This window comes from Megalobrama amblycephala, linkage group LG9 (genome assembly GCF_018812025.1).
Source record: "Megalobrama amblycephala isolate DHTTF-2021 linkage group LG9, ASM1881202v1, whole genome shotgun sequence".
NCBI classification, from domain to species: Eukaryota; Metazoa; Chordata; class Actinopteri; order Cypriniformes; family Xenocyprididae; genus Megalobrama; species Megalobrama amblycephala.
In genome coordinates, this window is record NC_063052.1 from 35,980,030 (window position 1) to 35,995,932 (window position 15,903).

Sequence of the window (15,903 nt, forward strand, 5' to 3'; positions counted from 1 at the left end):
AGTTAAAATTATGGCATACTATGTTATAATTATGCCATATAAAGTCGAAATTATCACATACTAAGTCAATTATGTCATGAGATTATGAGATTAAAGTCGAAAATATGACATAAAAGTGGAAATGATGACACTGAATCATGATTTTGACTTCTTATTAATTATGACAAAAAGTTGAAATGATAAGATTATGACATGCTAAGTCATAATTATGAGACTAAAAAGTAAACAAAAAAAATCTAAATTATGACTTTGTTTCTATATATTTGTTATAATAGACTTTTAAATCATAATTTCCCCTTTATATCATAAATATGAGTTAGTATGTAATAATTAGGTCATTATTTTGACGTTTCATCTCATTAATATGAAAAAAAACATGATTATTTTCCTTATGCGGTGGAAATGGGTTTCCATAGCGTATTGTTTTGTAAAGCTAAAACTGAAAGCCTTGCACATTCAAGTTATAAATGACTGTGCCCGCGGATAAATGGTATCAATATGGGTTTATGGTATTTTCCAGAGAGATTAAGGCCTGTGATGTATATATCCATATACAGCAGCAGGTTATAGCTCATTTAAATCCTTTTGGACTCTGGAAGAGTGTAATGCTTTTACCTTGGGTGTGTTCCTCAAAGAAATCAATATTTATATCTGTCTTGTGACCACAGGCTCTGTAATCCTATGCCAGCAGAATGTCTTCCGCCTCACTGTGGTGACTGTAAATTCCCAGTTTTTTGACTCAAAGCCTCTGGTTTCCTCCTATGAGAAAGGTACACATTACTGCAGTTCCAGCTTGGCCCACCCACCTCAGTTTTGTTTTCAGAGGTCAGTAGGGGAAAATTTAGAAAATTCAATACTGACATATACATCTCATAATACAGTACATAATATATGATGTGCAAATGGCCAAACATTGTACCTTTAGCTTTACATCAGCTTGTCACCGGGGCATTACCCTTAAAGGGACATTTTTGTACCGTACCATTTTTACCAGTAAAAGTTCATAGTAGTACCTTAAGGCTACATATATTAGTACTCTATGGTACTAAAATGCACCTTTTAGGGGTAGATAAGGTATAAAGATAGTGCCAAGCTGGCCTAAAGGTACAGTGTTTGCACATTTTTCTGACAGTATACTGTATATGATACAAAATATCTTTCACTTTTTCCTTTTAAACAAAAGCACACAATTAACTTATGGCAAAAAAATGAAAATTACTCGCCCTCATGTCGTTCCACACCCGTAAGACCATCGTTCATCTTCAGAACACAAATTAAGATATTTTTGATAAAATCCGATGGCTCTGTAAGGCCTGCATTGCCAGCAATAACATTCCCTTTTCACTGATTCGAAACAAAAGATTTGTAAAGCTTCGAAGCTTCATGAAGCAGTGTTTTGAAATCACCCATCACTAGATATTGTGGAATAAAGTTGCTATTTTGTTATTTTTGGTGCAAAAAAAGTATTCTCGTTGCTTTATAATATTAATGTTGAATCACTGTAGTCACATGAACTGATTTAAATATGTTTTAGTAGCTTTATGGCCATTGAAAAAGGGAGTGTTATTGCTGGCGATGCAGGCCTTACTGAGTCATTGGATTTTATCAAAAATATCTTAATTTGTGTTCCAATGATGAACGAAGGTCTTACGGGTGTGGAACGACATGAGGGTGAGTAATTGACATAATCTTCATTTTTGGGTGAACTAACCCTTTAACTCAGCAACTATTTAAAGGCACAGTGTGCAATTTCTGTACCATAAGTGGCAATAACTGGAATAGCAAACGTTGATTTCTGAAGAAAATGCCATTCAGTAAGATTTATTTATTTAAACAAAACACAGTAAAAACAGTAATATTATTACAGAAATATTATTACATTTTTAAATAACAGTTTTAAATAAATATTAAAATGTAATTTATTTATTATGTGATCAAAGCTAAATTTTCAGCATCATTACTCCAGTCTTCAGTGTCACATGATCTTTCAGAAATCATTCTAATATGCAGATTTGCTGCTCAAGAAACATATTATTATCAATGTTGAAAACAGATGTGCTTCTTCATATTTTTGTAGATATTTTTTTCAGGATTTTTTGATGAATAGAAAGTTTAAAAAAGTAAGGTGTAAGGTGATGTAATCCAATTTAAAGTGACCAATATGAGCACAGCAACTGATGACAAGTGTATGTGAGAGATGTTCAATTTAGAACTAACTGGCCTACATGATATGCAACCGCAATATCATATTAGTCATCATTCCCTTCAGATTTGTATTCTCAAAAAAGGTTCTATTTTTTGATGGCGCCAACTCTAGATGGCGCAGGCTCATAGGTCCTTAAGCCCAATCTGCTTGCAGTCACATGATTCTCTATAGGGCGCAGCTGTTTCAGTAGCCAATGAGCTCACTGCTCAACCTTCAAATACCTGGTCAGCATTTGCTGTAGCAGTTTGCAGAGAGCTTTCAGAAACCCTCCACCTTCGCCAGTATAGATCTGCTACTGGTAAGTCATGTATGCTATATTGTACAGCAGCAGCATATCTTACTTGCTCACAGCAGTGTGTTGTGTTGTGTATGTATTGGCATTAACAGCAGAAGCAATAAAAGAAAAGCAGCAATAGCAGCAGCAATAATAATAGCAACATCAATAACAGAGCAGCAGCAGCAATAACAGCAGCAGCAATAACAGCAACATCAATAACAGAGCAGCAGCAGCAATAACAGCAACAGCTATAACAGCAGCAGCAATAACAGCAACAGCAGCAATAACAGCAGCAGCAATAACAGCAACAGCAGCAATAACAGCAGCAACAATAACAGCAACATCAATAACAGAGCAGCAGCAGCAATAACATAAGCAGCAATAACAGCAGCAGCAATAACAGCAACAGCAGCAATAACAGCAGCAGCAATAACAGCAACAGCAGCAATAACAGCAGCAACAATAAAAGAAAAGCAGCAATAGCAGCAGCAATAATAACAGCAACATCAATAACAGCAGCAGCAGCAGCAGCAATAACAGCAACAGCTATAACAGAGCAGCAGCAGAAATAACATAAGCAGCAATAACAGCAGCAGCAATAACAGCAACAGCAGCAATAACAGCAGCAACAATAACAGCAGCAGCAGCAATAACAGCAACAGCAGCAATAACAGCAGCAACAATAACAGCAGCAGCAGCAATAACAGCAACATCAATAACAGAGCAGCAGCAGCAATAACAGCAACAGCTATAATAGAGCAGCAGCAGCAATAACATAAGCAGCAATAACAGCAGCAGCAGCAATAACAGCAGCAGCAGCAATAACAGCAGCAGCAATAAAAGAAAAGCAGCAATAGCAGCAGCAATAATAACAGCAACATCAATAACAGCAGCAGCAGCAGCAATAACAGCAACAGCTATAACAGAGCAGCAGCAGAAATAACATAAGCAGCAATAACAGCAGCAGCAATAACAGCAACAGCAGCAATAACAGCAGCAACAATAACAGCAGCAGCAGCAGCAGCAATAACAGCAGCAGCAATAACAGCAACAGCAGCAGCAATAACAGCAACAGCAATAACAGCACAGCAGCAGCAATAACAGCAGCAACAATAACAGCAGCAGCAGCAATAACAGAAGCAGCAATAACAGCAACAGCAGCAATAACAACAGCAACAATAACAGCAGCAGCAATAAAAGAAAAGCAGCAATAGCAGCAGCAATAATAACAGCAACATCAATAACAGAGCAGCAGCAGCAATAACAGAAGCAGCAATAACAGCAACAGCAGCAGCAATAACAGCAACAGCTATAACAGAGCAGCAGCAGCAATAACATAAGCAGCAATAACAGCAGCAGCAATAACAGCAACAGCAGCAATAACAGCAGCAACAATAACAGCAGCAGCAGCAATAACAGCAGCAGCAATAAAAGAAAAGCAGCAATAGCAGCAGCAATAATAACAGCAACATCAATAACAGAGCAGCAGCAGCAATAACAGAAGCAGCAATAACAGCAGCAGCAATAACAAAAGCAGCAATAACAGCACAGCAGCAGCAATAACAGCAGCAACAATAACAGCAGCAGCAGCAATAACAGAAGCAGCAATAACAGCACAGCAGCAGCAATAACAGAAGCAGCAATAACAGCACAGCAGCAGCAATAACAGCAGCAACAATAACAGAAGCAGCAATAACAGCAGCAGCAATAACAAAAGCAGCAATAACAGCAGCAGCAATAACAAAAGCAGCAATAACAGCACAGCAGCAGCAATAACAGCAGCAGCAATAACAAAAGCAGCAATAACAGCACAGCAGCAGCAATAACAGCAGCAGCAATAACAGAAGCAGCAATAACAGCAGCAGCAATAACAAAAGCAGCAATAACAGCACAGCAGCAGCAATAACAGCAGCAGCAATAACAGAAGCAGCAATAACAGCAGCAGCAATAACAAAAGCAGCAATAACAGCACAGCAGCAGCAATAACAGAAGCAGCAATAACAGCACAGCAGCAGCAATAACAGCAGCAACAATAACAGAGCAGCAGCAGCAATAACATAAGCAGCAATAACAACAGCAGCAATAACAGCAGCAACAATAACAGCAGCAGCAGCAATAAAAGAAAAGCAGCAATAACAGCAGCAGCAATAACAGCAGCAGCAATAAAAGAAAAGCAGCAATAATAGAAGCAGCAGCAGTAACAGAGCAGCAGCAATAACAGAAGCAGCAATAAAAGAAAAGCAGCAATAATAACAGCATCAGCAGCAGCAATAAAAGAAAAGCAGCAATAATAACAGCAGCAGCAATAACAGAAGCAGCAGCAGTATTAACAGCAGTAGCAGCAGCAATAACTGTGTGTTCACACTGCCGGCTGCGAGAGCGTCAAAGTGACAGGAAGTCATTCATTTTCAATGATCGCTCCAGCGAGTGCAGCGCGGCGTGTCTTGGACGGTGAGAGCGTTGAGGAGAGTTGAAGTCAGGTCAACTTTATGGTAATGAGCTATGACGCAGTTTGGTGGCAACCATAACCATAACAAGATCTAATGTTTTTTAAATGTTACTAATACCGTTTCAGAGAACATTCAAAAGCAACATTCTCATGTTTGGATAAAATGAATAAAATGGAATTAACGTTGGTATAACAATTAAAAAACATTTCTAAAACATTTTAAAAAACTGAACGTTCAGAGAACAAGCAGAATTAACATTTTCGTAAGTTAATGGGAAAGTTAGCAAAATACACTAAGAATGTCCTTTTGTTAGCTGTGAAAGACCTTTGAAAGTCACACAGGTCTGACTGTACAATCTGACAATCAACAGTCATAAATGACAGAAATAAGTCATGTGCACTTGGCTTGAGGCCTATCTTAGCAAGTGTTATAAATTCTCTGCTGTTTGCCAGTACGTCATTCTGGTAAGAAGCCATCAAGGAAATAAATGTAAATGTCACTGATATTTCATTGTGGATCAGCATTATTTCCCTTAGACATTTGATTAATTAGTTCAGGGGAATTTTTTTTAATGAAAGCCTACGCGTCTGACTCAGTTAATCTTCTCTTTCACTTGTTGTTCTTCCGTCGTGTGGTCAGTCTGAAGCTCTGAGGACTCACAACCTGTTCTATAGCGTCACATCTCTCTGTGGTTCACAAGATTATACACCATACAAGGTCACATCAGAACAAAACATTCAACCTCTGAAGATGAACGCAAACCTAAAGCTTTACCCACTAATTTTACGTCACAATGTGGCAACCGTGTTCCTCAATTATGATGAAATGACAGCAATTCCACAGAGCGTAGAGTGGTTGACCACTCACAGCCCACGCTGATGATTTTACGGTATTCGCTTGTAAAGACCATAAACATTAAACCGAGTGGGAGCGGAAGGAAATTGTTTGTGTCATTCTCACAGATGTCTGTTGGCCTGTTGGTGAAGTCCAGCATGTGGTTAACTCTGACTGTAAGCTGGGCTAGTAAAGGATGCTAATCTCTCACCACAAAACACTTGTGCAATGGATACAGTGGGGATTTTGTGTGCCATTAGATTAGCTTGACAATAACAGACAATATGAAAAACAACCTAAAGATGTATTTTTATACACTGTAAAAAATATGATCAGTAAGTCGTGGCAACTTGTTTTTACATTAACTCTTCAAAATAATTTAAATAATTTCAACTTTTTTTTTAGAAGTTATATAAGATTGAAATGGAATGCATGGATGGATGGATGAATGGATGGATGGATGGATAGATATGCATGAAAAACATGGTTAATTGTCAAGAAAATAACGTTACAATGTGAAAAGATCCCAATGGTACTCAAAACAGGCTTAATTTGATCTATCCAAAATATCATTTAATTGTATTTTGGGGTGAAATGTGAGATTCACCCATTTGTTGCTCTGTTTCTATATTGTTGTTAAGACCAAGTGATGATGCAATAATCAATTGGTAATGAAGAATCCGTGCGTGGGCGTTTCCATTTTCAGATCTATAAATATGACGGGGCTTAGTTGGTTTCACATTGTGATAAACACAGAACAGTCTTGTAGGGGAATTTAGTGCATGTTCCCCTTTCAAAAGGTTTATGGAAAGGTCTGCAAATAACATTTAAGTCTGCAAGTATAGAACAAAATGTCACAAAGACTCCTCTAGTTTGTGTAAAGTATTTCAGATTTACTGGATGAATGGCTAATTCTTTGTGACGTGCACAGTGGGTTTCAATTCCGGTTCTGAATATACATGTGCATGTAATACACGTGCATTTATATGAATATTAAGTTATTATTAATTTATTTAATATAAATTGCCATATTATGAACATGCTAAATTGAGTAATAAATGTCTGTTGTGATGTTCAATGGCTTTGCAAATAAAAGTAATTTGGTTAAAATGCACTTCTAATATAAACAAATTACATTTAATTTCATATTAAACATTGCAATAGACATTTATCACTCTTATCACTCAGTTTATGAAAATAAATGATTTAAATTTGTTAAATCAGATGTGTTTTTATCATCTAAAATCTAATACAACCAAATTGTTTATTTTCATTTTTAAACATCATAACTGACAGTTTAGCCACTTTAAATATGAGAATTAATATTAACTAACTTATTATTTATATAAATATAAATATGGGGGACAGCATAGGATCACACACAAGCTGTGTCCCAATTCAGCGGCTGCCTGCTTCTGTCATGGGTTGGTTGTATAAACGGCACGGAGATGAAGGGGAATCCGTATAGTAGCATTTAATAACAAAGCTCAGGAGATCAGAGAGATATAACCAATGTAACATTAACAAGAACAGACAGGGAATGAAGGAGAACACGGTATAAATACATGGAGCAAATAAAGGGAGCTAATAAGCTAATTAATGAGAAGACAGGTGAACATAATGACTAATCAACAACACAGAGAAACTAGGTCACAGGGACATCAAGACAGAACCAAAACACAAAGCAACATAGTCAAAACAGAACATAACTGTGACGCCTTCAAAGTTGAACCAAGCGTTGCTAAATGGGATGGTCTAGCCTAAGGAGGATTGCTTTTGTCACCTATACTGTGACAGCTGTGGTTGACGAGCGGTAGTATTGTTTGAACTGGACTTTTTTGAAAGTTATATTTAAAAATATCAGGCTGGGCATGCTAGCTGTGAAAGATCCACATTTGTAGGAGCCTTCCAATTAAGACAGCTTGACGCATTCAGCCTTCGAATCCAGCCTTCGTAAGATGCAGCCTCTGAAAAAAACGCTCAGAACATTGTGCTTTTTTGTACTTTTTGCTTAAAGACAAAAACTGTGCAAAATTACGAGAAGCCCATAATGACTGCTGGTGCTTTTTAGCAAGTGTTTATCCCGTTAACCTGCAGCAGTTTCCTGTTGACCTGCTCTGTGCAGAGCGAACCCTGATTGATGGCTGCAGGAGCCGGTTAGGAACCAGCGAATTAGAGCCATCACTGCCGTGACCTCTGATTGTTCCGCCATGTGAGGTATGGCAGCCCGAGTTAGGTGACCTTTGACCTGTCTGTAGAGCATTTTTACTTTGTTCCAAAACTTGGTTAGCGGTCTGAGAATCGGACCTTAGCATGTTGATAATACTCTAATAAGCACAAAAATACATAATCCACACAAATAATGAGTAAAATAGTCTATTTTTAATTAGACTGAAACATTTTAGCAATAGTTTTCTGTACTAAATAAAGAAATACATTTGTAAAACCAGATGCAATGCGATAAGATTCCAGTGACAAAAGGTCGGAACACACCAAGCCGACGCCGATGAACTAGTAGCGACGAAAACCGACGCTCGACACCCAACGGCCAAGTAGCACGTCCGTTCTGCGCCTGCGTAAGATGAAATGCCTTTCCGTACCAGCAGGTGGCAGTAGCTGAACAGCCAATCAGAATGATCAGATGGCCTGACGGACCGACGAGCTCGAATCAGCTGAAAAAAGCCAACAAGGACCAACTTCAGCCGATGGTGCGGAACAAAACAGTCGAACAACCGTCAGCTTGGTGTGTTCCAGGCTAAACAATTTGTCTGTCCACACCAGACGTGACACGGCTTCTAGACATGATAAAGTCAATCAAAAATCACAGCCAATCGGAAGAGTGCGTGGGCGGGCTCTCTCTGCAAGCTCCCGGCACTTGACACAAAATGGATAAGTACATAATCAATTTCATGAATATTACACCATTTTAACATTACTAAAAATACATCCTGAGTTGCTGAAACAATCTTTGTCATAGAATAGCCTACACTTGTCTGTTCACAACGAGTTGACCGTTTGAACCTTCTTGTTTCCTTTCATTTATTTTGAAGATCTGAGGTGAATTGTCCATTGTTGCTTTCAGTACTGCTATAAAAGATGCACAAAAATGAAATTCAAACTCACATTAGACACTTTTAACATTAAATAAAGCACATAAACATTACCTGAGATTATCATTGCCATACTTTGTGTTGTTGTTCCAGCCCTGACGTTGCAGAAAAATAGAAACCGTTTCTAAGATAGAATCGCCACGTGTCGCCGGCGTCACGTTGCGACTGGTTTGGACACAGTGTAATTTGGCATGAAAATGCTTTAGAATTCTAATTTTAAAGTCTAAATGCTTTTGCATTCTAAAAACTGTAAAAGTTTAATTTCTTTTAACTTGAGCGCCGCGCTTTTAGAATGCTGTGACATGCGCGAGCAATGGTTGAAGATGTCCGTCTAGCGCATGTTTACATTGGAAAAGTAGCGCTGCGGAATAGAAAAACGCATTCTGCATGAACATCGCCTAGGTAGGCAGCTTACTTGGTTTTGGAACAGACCGTGTTCAAGTTGATTTATTGAAATCATCATGCCAAAGAGCTTTTTACAGCATGCAAAGCAAGTGAAATATTGAAGTTGTCACTGGCCTTTTAAGGGTTTAACCAAAACATGTCACGGCAGAGAAAATAACCATGATGCTATCCAGAGGCCCGTTTGTTTGGGAGTTTGACAGAAAGCCCCGTTGGGTCAGCGGGCAGCCAGAGCGGAGAGACCCATGGTCAAAGCAGGGGAATGTGATATATTGTGGCAGGAAGATTAAACCAGACCAGCATGGCCTCAAGCCCGGCCGACCAGCAAGACAAACAAAGGCCAGAGAAGAACAGGCCATGGGGGAGGATGAGAAACACGCCGAAATCTTAAAATCACATCCAATGCACTGCCTGACATTCTTCATTTTTAGTTTTAGAACAATGAAAGTCATCAAAACTAGTACAAAACTAACTGTCAAGCATTTAAGTATAGCTTTTATATCAAAAAGAAGTCATTCACTCAAAAATTAATATTATTTATTTGCCTTCATGTTGTTTTGAACCCAAATGCTTTTTTTTTTTTAATGGAAGAGTCACAATGCACCATTTTTTATCCTGGACACAAAAAAAAAAAAAAATGTGATTAATAATGGCATCAAAGACTTATAATATGTTTACATATACTACCGTTCAAAAGTTGTTTTTGTATTAATACTTTTTTTAAGCAAAAATGCATTAAATCGATTGAAAAGACATTCATAATGTAATGCTGTTGTTTTTAACTTTCTATCAAAAATCCTGAAAATATATACCATGGTTTCCACAAAAATATGAAGCAGCACAACTGTTTTCAACATTAATAATAATAAAGGAATAAAGTTTCAAATCAGCATATTAGAATGATTTCTAAAGGATCATGTGACACTGAAGACTCCATTAATAATGCTGAAAATTCAGCTTTGATCACAGGAATAAATTACATTTTAAAATATTTTTAAATAGAAAACAGTTCTTTTAAATTGTAATAATATTTCACAATATTACTGGTTTTACCGTATTTTTGATCAAATAAATGCAGCTTTGGTGACCCCGAACTGACCCCAAACCTTTGAATGGTAGTATAGATTCATAAAATATATTTTATATAATCATATTTTATTCAACATATTAAAGTATATCTACATAATATATATTTAATGGTGCTGTTAAAGTGCTTTTTGTCCTATTTTGAGCCTGACCACCGGTGGTTCCCGGACTTTTGTTACAGTATATTGAAAATATGTGTGAAGATTGTGTGTGTTCCACAAAAACAAAAACAGCATACAGCATGTGGGTGAGTAGATGACCTTTTTTTTTTGTGATATAGCAATGGGATTATGAAAAACATGCATGACTTTTGCCGTATCCCCTTTTATCGTATTCCCCTCCCAAGTGTTTGGGAAAAGTTTAGCACAGAACCTAATTAAAGAGTATGAAGTGCCACCTTTTCCTAGTATAAGTTACAGAAACAACTCAGATTCTTTTCTTAGCATCAGTCTCATGACCTACATTACTGCATAATCACAGTGGAGTCAGATTTACCGTCCTTTCGCTTTCTCTCTGTGTCTGTGACAGTCACCGCGTCCCTCCACTGGGACACATCCTACATGTTGGACCCGGTCCCGTAATCTGCTTCCACTGTGTTGTTATCTGGAGAATAGGAGACACCATTGTCCTTCTCCTCCACCCATGGTGAAACACTCATTTTGGCCTGGAGAGATGGGCTGTTATTTGTTGTCCCGATTCTTCACAGTCTTTTGTGTGTAACTGAAATAAATAGTCGTGGCTGTGCTCAATAAATGTCTCAAAATGAAGTCTGATCTGTTTGTCAAACGAATACATGAATATAATCTTGCTGACACATCTCATTTGAAACTTATTTATTGCTTCAAATACAATATGATGTGCTTCTGCAAAAAGCCTTTTACTTAAAGGAACAGTACACTCATTGAAATTCAGCAATAATTCACCTGTATGTCATTCCAATCCAATTCATTTTGATCAAATGAATGCAGCCTGTGAGCATAAAAGACTCTTTCAAAACATTAGAAAATCTTACTGACCTCAAACTTCTGAACGATATGTATTATGGGAAATCAAAATGCATTTGACGTCAAACATCATTGCTTCACTTGTGTTTTGTGGCCAACTATCATTGATGTCAAACTTCTGTCATCATTTACTCACCCTCAAGGTGTCCCAAACCTGTATAAATTTCCTTCTTCTGCTGAACATGAAAGAAGATGTTTTGAAGAATGTTTGTAACCAAACAGTTGATGTAACCTTATGGAAGCTTGTTTCCGCCACTGAAAAAAAAGAAGGCAGAATTGCTTTATATCTTTTTATCAGAATTGCGTATTATAGACTCGCAATTATGAGTTATAAAGTGAGAATTGCGTGATATAAACTCACAATTGCGAGTTATAAAGTGAGAATTGCGAAATATATACTCGCAATTCTTAGAAAAAAGTCAGTTTATATCTTGCAATTGGGAGAAAAATCAGAATTGCAAGAAAAAAATCTGAATTGTGAGTTTATATCCTGCAATTGAGAGAAAAAAAGTCAGAATTGTGAGTTTATATCGCAATTGAGAAAAAAGTGAGAATTGTGAGTTTATATCCTGCAATTGCATGAAAAAAAGTCAGAATTGTGAATTTATATTGCAATTGAGAGAAAAAGTCAGAATTGTGAGTTTATATCTCGCAATTGCGAAAAAAGTGAGAATTGTGAGTTTATATCCTGCAATTGCGAAAAAAGTGAGAATTGTGAGTTTATATCCTGCAATTGCGAAAAAAAGTCAGAATTGTGAATTTATATTGCAATTGAGAGAAAAAGTCAGAATTGTGAGTTTATATCCTGCAATTGCGAAAAAAGTGAGAATTGTGAGTTTATATCCTGCAATTGCGAAAAAAGTGAGAATTGTGAGTTTATATCCTGCAATTGCATGAAAAAAAGTCAGAATTGTGAGTTTATATCCTGCAATTGCGAGAAAAAAGTCAGAATTGTGAGTTTATATCTCGCAATTGCAAGAAAAAAGTCAGATCTGCGAGATTATATCGCAATTGTGAGAAAAAAGTCAGAATTGTGAGTTTATATCTCGCAATTGAGAGAAAAAGTCAGAACTGCGAGTTTATATCGCAATTGTGAAAAAAAGTCAGAATTGTGAGTTTATATATTGAGAAAAAAGTCAGAATTGCGAGAAAAAAGTCAGAACTGCAAGAAAAAAGTCAGAATTGCGAGTTTATATCTCGCAATTGAGAGAAAAAAGTCAGAATTATGAGTTTATATCTCGCAATTGCACAAAAAAAAGTCAGAACTGCAAATTTATATCTCGCAATTGAGAGAAAAAGTCAGAATTGCGAGAAAAAAGTCAGAACTGCGAGTTTATATCTTGCAATTGTGAGTTTATGTCTCACAATTCTAAGATAATTCAGCATTGTGAGTTAAAAAGTCGCAATTACCTTTTTTATTTTTTGTTTAGTGGCGGAAACAAACTTCCATAGACCCTACTGACTTCCATAGTATGGGAAAAAAATACTATGGAAGTCAATGGTGCCCCACAACTGTTCGCAGCATTCTTCAAAATATCTTCTTTTGTGTTCAGCAGAATAAAGAAATGTATACAGGTTTGGAACAACTTGAGGGTGAGAAAATTATGACAGAATTTTCATTTTTGGGTGAACTATCCCCTTAATGCTCTTTTTGTCATTTTTGAAGCTTGAGAGCTTCCGTCGCAATTCACTTTGACTGTACGGAAAAGGGCAGCGTGTCGTTTGGAATAGCATGAGGGAGAGAACTAATGACAGAATGGTAATTTCTAGGTGAACGACCCCTTTCCTTTGTGCCATGTTGGCTACTCAACATTGCTTAAATTCCCCACTGACGGAAAGACATTAAAAACAAGCCCCAGTTTTACTGCCCCTGCCAGGTTTTTCTCAACAACCTCTCATTCTTATACAGAAGAAAAGTCCAAGGTGGAGTGGAGGGAACATTAAAATTCCTGCTCCTCCTCTGGTACAGTAGCCTGATCTCAGATCAGTGTGGGTCGTTACCATAGCACTGCCTGACTCAGTTCGGGCTCTTATAGGTGGGCGTTCTTCTCCACTTTCAAAATCACGGCAATGAAGAACAATGAATGCAGTTTCTTACGTCGCCTAACATCTGTAAGGAATGACGCGCAGACGATGACCTTTACGCGACGATACAAGAAGACACGGAGCGTCACCTGCGCGGCTGATGCGAGTCCGATGCGTAAAAGCGCACAATGACAACAAATTGCGCGCTCTGCGGTTCCGCCGCGCTTAATCTGAATCTGGAAATGTGAAGGGCTCTGGATTAGGATCTTGTCGGGGGATGCGAATCGCCCTCCTTTGTTCCCGCAGATGAGGGTCTGACGTGTTCCCGGGGGATTTTCAGTCGCGGTTCAAACCCTGATACGCTGGCGAGTCGGTCACACACACACACACACACACACTTACACACACATTCACTCAATGCTGCTATGACTTCCTGCATGCGTCCATACTGTGATCTGATTGCTCTTCGCATGCTGCTGCTCATCTCGCTGCTGCTCCTGCTCGTGAGGTCCGATTCGGGTGAGTGTGGCTGTCGATCGTAACCCTTTCACTGGACGTTCAGCGTGTTTCGTTGTTTTTGCCCTGTCACGGTCTATAGTTAGATGCATCTTAAGATCTGGAACTCATGAACTCATGAACTCGTGGAAATGAATGGGAATGTCAGTGTTTATATATGGGGCAAGTTGTCACGCGGTTCGCAGCTCACTAACTACAAGGTTTTGAGTCAAAACTGTGTATGTTGGTTTCGAAGTGCCTTCAATTAAGATATGTATTTGTTATTTGAATTGTCCAAATATTGTAATATCATTTTGGGTAGTTTGTTTGGAGATGAAACAAACTCGTAGGCTACATTCAGGCAAGTGTACAGGGTACTGAAGGTAGATTTTAACAGAAAGATTGAGTTTATTAATCAGTTTCTCTGATATTTGTTGTTAGTTTTCCCATTTATGCTGTTTCACAATTGTTTACTGTTGCTGGGAAGCACTTCAGTCTTTAAATGTTGTGGATGATGGCTTTATTTTTTGCTTTAGATGGTATTTCATATTTCAAACACAGGTATTTTACTCAAAACACTGTCAGAAACCAGCAGGTTCTCAGCTAAGAGTGAACGTTCTGACATGGTTCTCTCAAGATTATGAACAAACGTTCTTCCAGTAACAATAATAGAATGCTCAGAGTTATCTGGTCTTTAATAATGTTCTCAATTAAAACATCTATTCATCTTTAATGGAATGTTTTTCTGAAATGTTTCAGTTGGACGTCCATCTAACACTTTTTAAATGTTACCACTTGTTTCGGAACGTTCAGAGAACATTCAGAAGTAACGTTCCCATAATGTTCGCAGAATGGAATGTTCTTGTAACGTTCACACAACCAAGATAAAACATTTTTTAAACATTCAGAGAACATTCAGAAGTAACGTTCCCATAATGTTGAATGGAATGTTCCTGTAACGTTCATTCAACTAAGGAAAAACATTTTTGAAATGTTCAGAGGTCATTCAGAAATAACTTTCTCTGAATGTTCATAACTTATAGGGAACATTGGGTTCCTACTGTAACATCTTGTCCCATAGTGACACATCAGGCCTCACCTGAAAAGAAAGGTTGTAAAGCATTGTTGTGCATATTAATATCTTCCCATTCATGCTGTTATTTGTTAATACAAGTCCTGTTTTTGAGAGAGTTTCTCTACTGCTGTGTCCTGACAGGGTCTGTGTTGGACACAAAGGCCCGCTGAAGATCTGAACGCTTGCTCATTCATGTGTAAATGTCTCTGTCTCTGTGTTCAGCAGATAACCGTTGCCTGTCTGCCCTGGCCTCCACATGTGAAGACTGTCTGAGACGCGGCCCTGAATGCGCATGGTGCTCTCAGGAGGTAATGTGTGCGAGAGCTGCTATTGTTGTATCTCGGCACACTGCTCGAGTTTTAAGTGTGTGAAGCGCTCGTGTTTAGTCTCTTAGTGATAAAACACTAGAGCACTAATACCCAGAATGCTTCAGGAGCTGAGGTGATCGTGGGAACCCATAAAATAGAAATGCAGAAACTGCTGATAATGTTTTGGTATGGGAATGCTCACCTAACCCATAGGAAAGACAAATTGCACATAAGATCTCAGTTGAGATTCAACTGTTATTGACTCATTTGTGCCTATTTTTACTTCACAAACATTTGAGACCAAGTTGATACTTTAAGTAACTTTAGTAAGTCTCTTAAGCTATGAATGGACAAATTGAAAAAAAAATTCAGATGAAAAAATGAGCAATCATGACACAATTTAAAACGGTGTTGTTAATGTAAACTAAGGCTATTAAAAATAACATCAGTAATGAAATAAAGCGGAAATAAAATAAAATAAAATATAGATATTAGGCAAAAAACTAACTTAAAAAATAAAAAAAATTAGAAAGGTTGACTTGGAGGATAAAAGAAATAATTAAGTATAATATGAAGTACTAAAATTACTAAAACCAAAATAAAAATAAATTAAAGCTATACAGAAAGCATA

The 15,903-nt window shown here is 37.6% G+C and overlaps 1 protein-coding gene across 3 annotated transcripts in view; it reads left to right on the plus strand.

The window, feature by feature from the left end:
* The first annotated feature begins 13,347 nt into the window (after positions 1-13,347).
* The window catches only part of itgb8 (integrin, beta 8), a 34,271-nt gene continuing 31,715 nt past the window's right edge, over positions 13,348-15,903 (plus strand). For 2 of the 3 annotated variants that reach the window (XM_048203532.1, XM_048203534.1), the window contains exons 1-2: positions 13,348-13,913; positions 15,187-15,272. In XM_048203532.1, the coding sequence (XP_048059489.1) occupies positions 13,820-13,913; positions 15,187-15,272 (180 nt within the window). In that variant the 5' untranslated portion in view covers positions 13,348-13,819. The remainder of the gene's footprint in view (positions 13,914-15,186; positions 15,273-15,903) is intronic. The other variant, XM_048203533.1, reaches the window with a different exon arrangement.